We start from the raw sequence: 1,895 nt of genomic DNA on the forward strand, positions 1-1,895 counted from the left end.
CGGGGCTGGGGAAGTAGGGGGGCAGCAAAGATGTCTCTGAGCTCTTTCTGGGCTTTTCTGTTTCACTGACAACTCAATGCAGGGGTGGGGGTGGAGTCATGGAAAACAGGATGGATTTGCCTGAAATATGTCTCCAAGGCAGCTACACCTACCCTCTCCACTGGACTCTAACAACACAATGAGGTAAATATTATTATTCTCATTTTATAGCGGAGAAGATTAAGGATCGGAGCCATGAACTTGCCCAAGGTCACATCGCTAGTAAGACCCACGCCAGGCCTGCCCGCCTGGCAGACTGTGGTGTGTCCAGGTCTGTACACATTCATCTGTGGAGAGTGAGGGGCTGTGTGTGTGCACACGTGTGGGTCCTAGACCAGTTGTATGTGTGAGCACAGTCTGAGGGCCCATGAAGCCTGGGGACTCAGTGTCCCCTTGGCAGCTCCCCGATCTCAGGACGGCCAGCCCTAACTCTCTGGGTACTACTGCCTTTCCTCTTCCTTCCAGCTTGCCCTGAGGCTCTCTGTCCGCCTCACAGAAACCTTGATACAGAGGCGCTGATCTGCCCATTTTACAGATGAGCAAACTGAGGGTGAATAGAAGCTAAATGATGTGTTCTAAGGTCTTCTCCAATAGGTGATGTCTCTAGACAAAGGGCTCTTCTTCCTCTGGGAACTGCAGGATCTGAATCTCCCAATCAGGGCTCGAGCAGAGGGGACAGAAAGTGGCCCCACCCCAACCATCCCTTTGAGAGGCTGAAGTCACGTCCAGGTATGGCCATTCCCTTTCCCTGACCTGAGCCCTGACTTTTAGGACAGCTCCCCACCTCATCCATCCCCCACTTGTCTAATGACCTCAGGGGTGGGCTCACATGCCCGTGACCCCATCCAGCCCCACCACAAACCTGTGTGTGGGTGAGGTGCCCAGTATCATCTCTGTTTGCAAAAAATGAAGACCTGAATTCCACTGAGAAACACGGCAGGTGTGAGGCAGAAGACCAGAACCCAGATCTATGGATCTTGTGCTGGTGAGTTATTTTCCACCTCCATCCACCATCAGTGAAGCTCCCAACTCGGGGTCAGATCACCATGACTGAACAGCCCACCTCCCTCCCTGGGTCATCCCAGACCCCTGTCCTGGGATCCTCGGGGTCCCTCCCACACCCACTTATTCTTTTGCAGAGACTGCTTTTCTATCATAGCGGTTGTCGTCCTTTGTCCTTAAAGAGATGTCCATTTTCGCTCCTCACGTGTCCTGAGCACAGCACCCCGTAGTTTGTGTCCTGGAAGTGTCCTCAGCTGGGCAAAGACTCCACGTGTGTATCTGGAGACCCACAAGTTCCTCTAGCAAACTTATTTCTCCCATCTTAGGACTGGGTTGCGCCTGGCACACTGGGGTGGGGGGTAGGGGCGGAAGCCACTGTCCACGAATGAGCTGCCACCACTGATTTTAATAAACCCTCCCAACAATAAAAGAATAAAACCTGAGGACTTCAGTGCATTTTCCCACTAGTAGGCTCACTAAAATGCTAAGAAAATCACCCAGGAAACTCTGTGCACCTGTCTGCATCGCTAAGAATCCTTGGAGGCCCCCAGGACAGGCGCCTGCTCCACTCACCTGCCAAGCGCCAGGTTGCAGAGCACACCTGCGGGCGCTGCAGAGCCAAAGTCAGGCCCGCTGACCCCGAGGTCGCACAGGCTCTGCTTCCCACCTGGCTCCTCTCTGGCCGCCTCTGCGCGCTCAGGCCCGGCAGCCCGCGGAGGTCCCCTAGCCGCCCACCTCGAGGCCGCGTCCTGGTTACCGAGTCTGCATCCATCCTCCTGCGAGCGGAGAGGCGCGGCGGCCCCGAGGAGGCGGCGCCCTCTGCTGGCCGAGTCGGGGAGGGGCCTGCTCCCCCC

The 1,895-nt window shown here is 55.9% G+C and overlaps 1 protein-coding gene across 1 annotated transcript in view; it reads right to left on the minus strand.

Annotated features, from left to right (window-relative positions):
- Window positions 1-1,895, minus strand: part of SLC6A13 (solute carrier family 6 (neurotransmitter transporter), member 13) — a 45,703-nt gene that overhangs the window by 1,556 nt on the left and 42,252 nt on the right. Inside the window, exon 15 of the mRNA XM_010845212.1 lies at window positions 1,615-1,817. Coding sequence (XP_010843514.1) covers window positions 1,615-1,817 — 203 coding nt within the window. The remainder of the gene's footprint in view (window positions 1-1,614; window positions 1,818-1,895) is intronic.

The sequence above is a fragment of the Bison bison genome, unplaced genomic scaffold, assembly GCF_000754665.1.
Source record: "Bison bison bison isolate TAMUID 2011002044 unplaced genomic scaffold, Bison_UMD1.0 scf7180017864213, whole genome shotgun sequence".
NCBI lineage: Eukaryota > Metazoa > Chordata > Mammalia > Artiodactyla > Bovidae > Bison > Bison bison.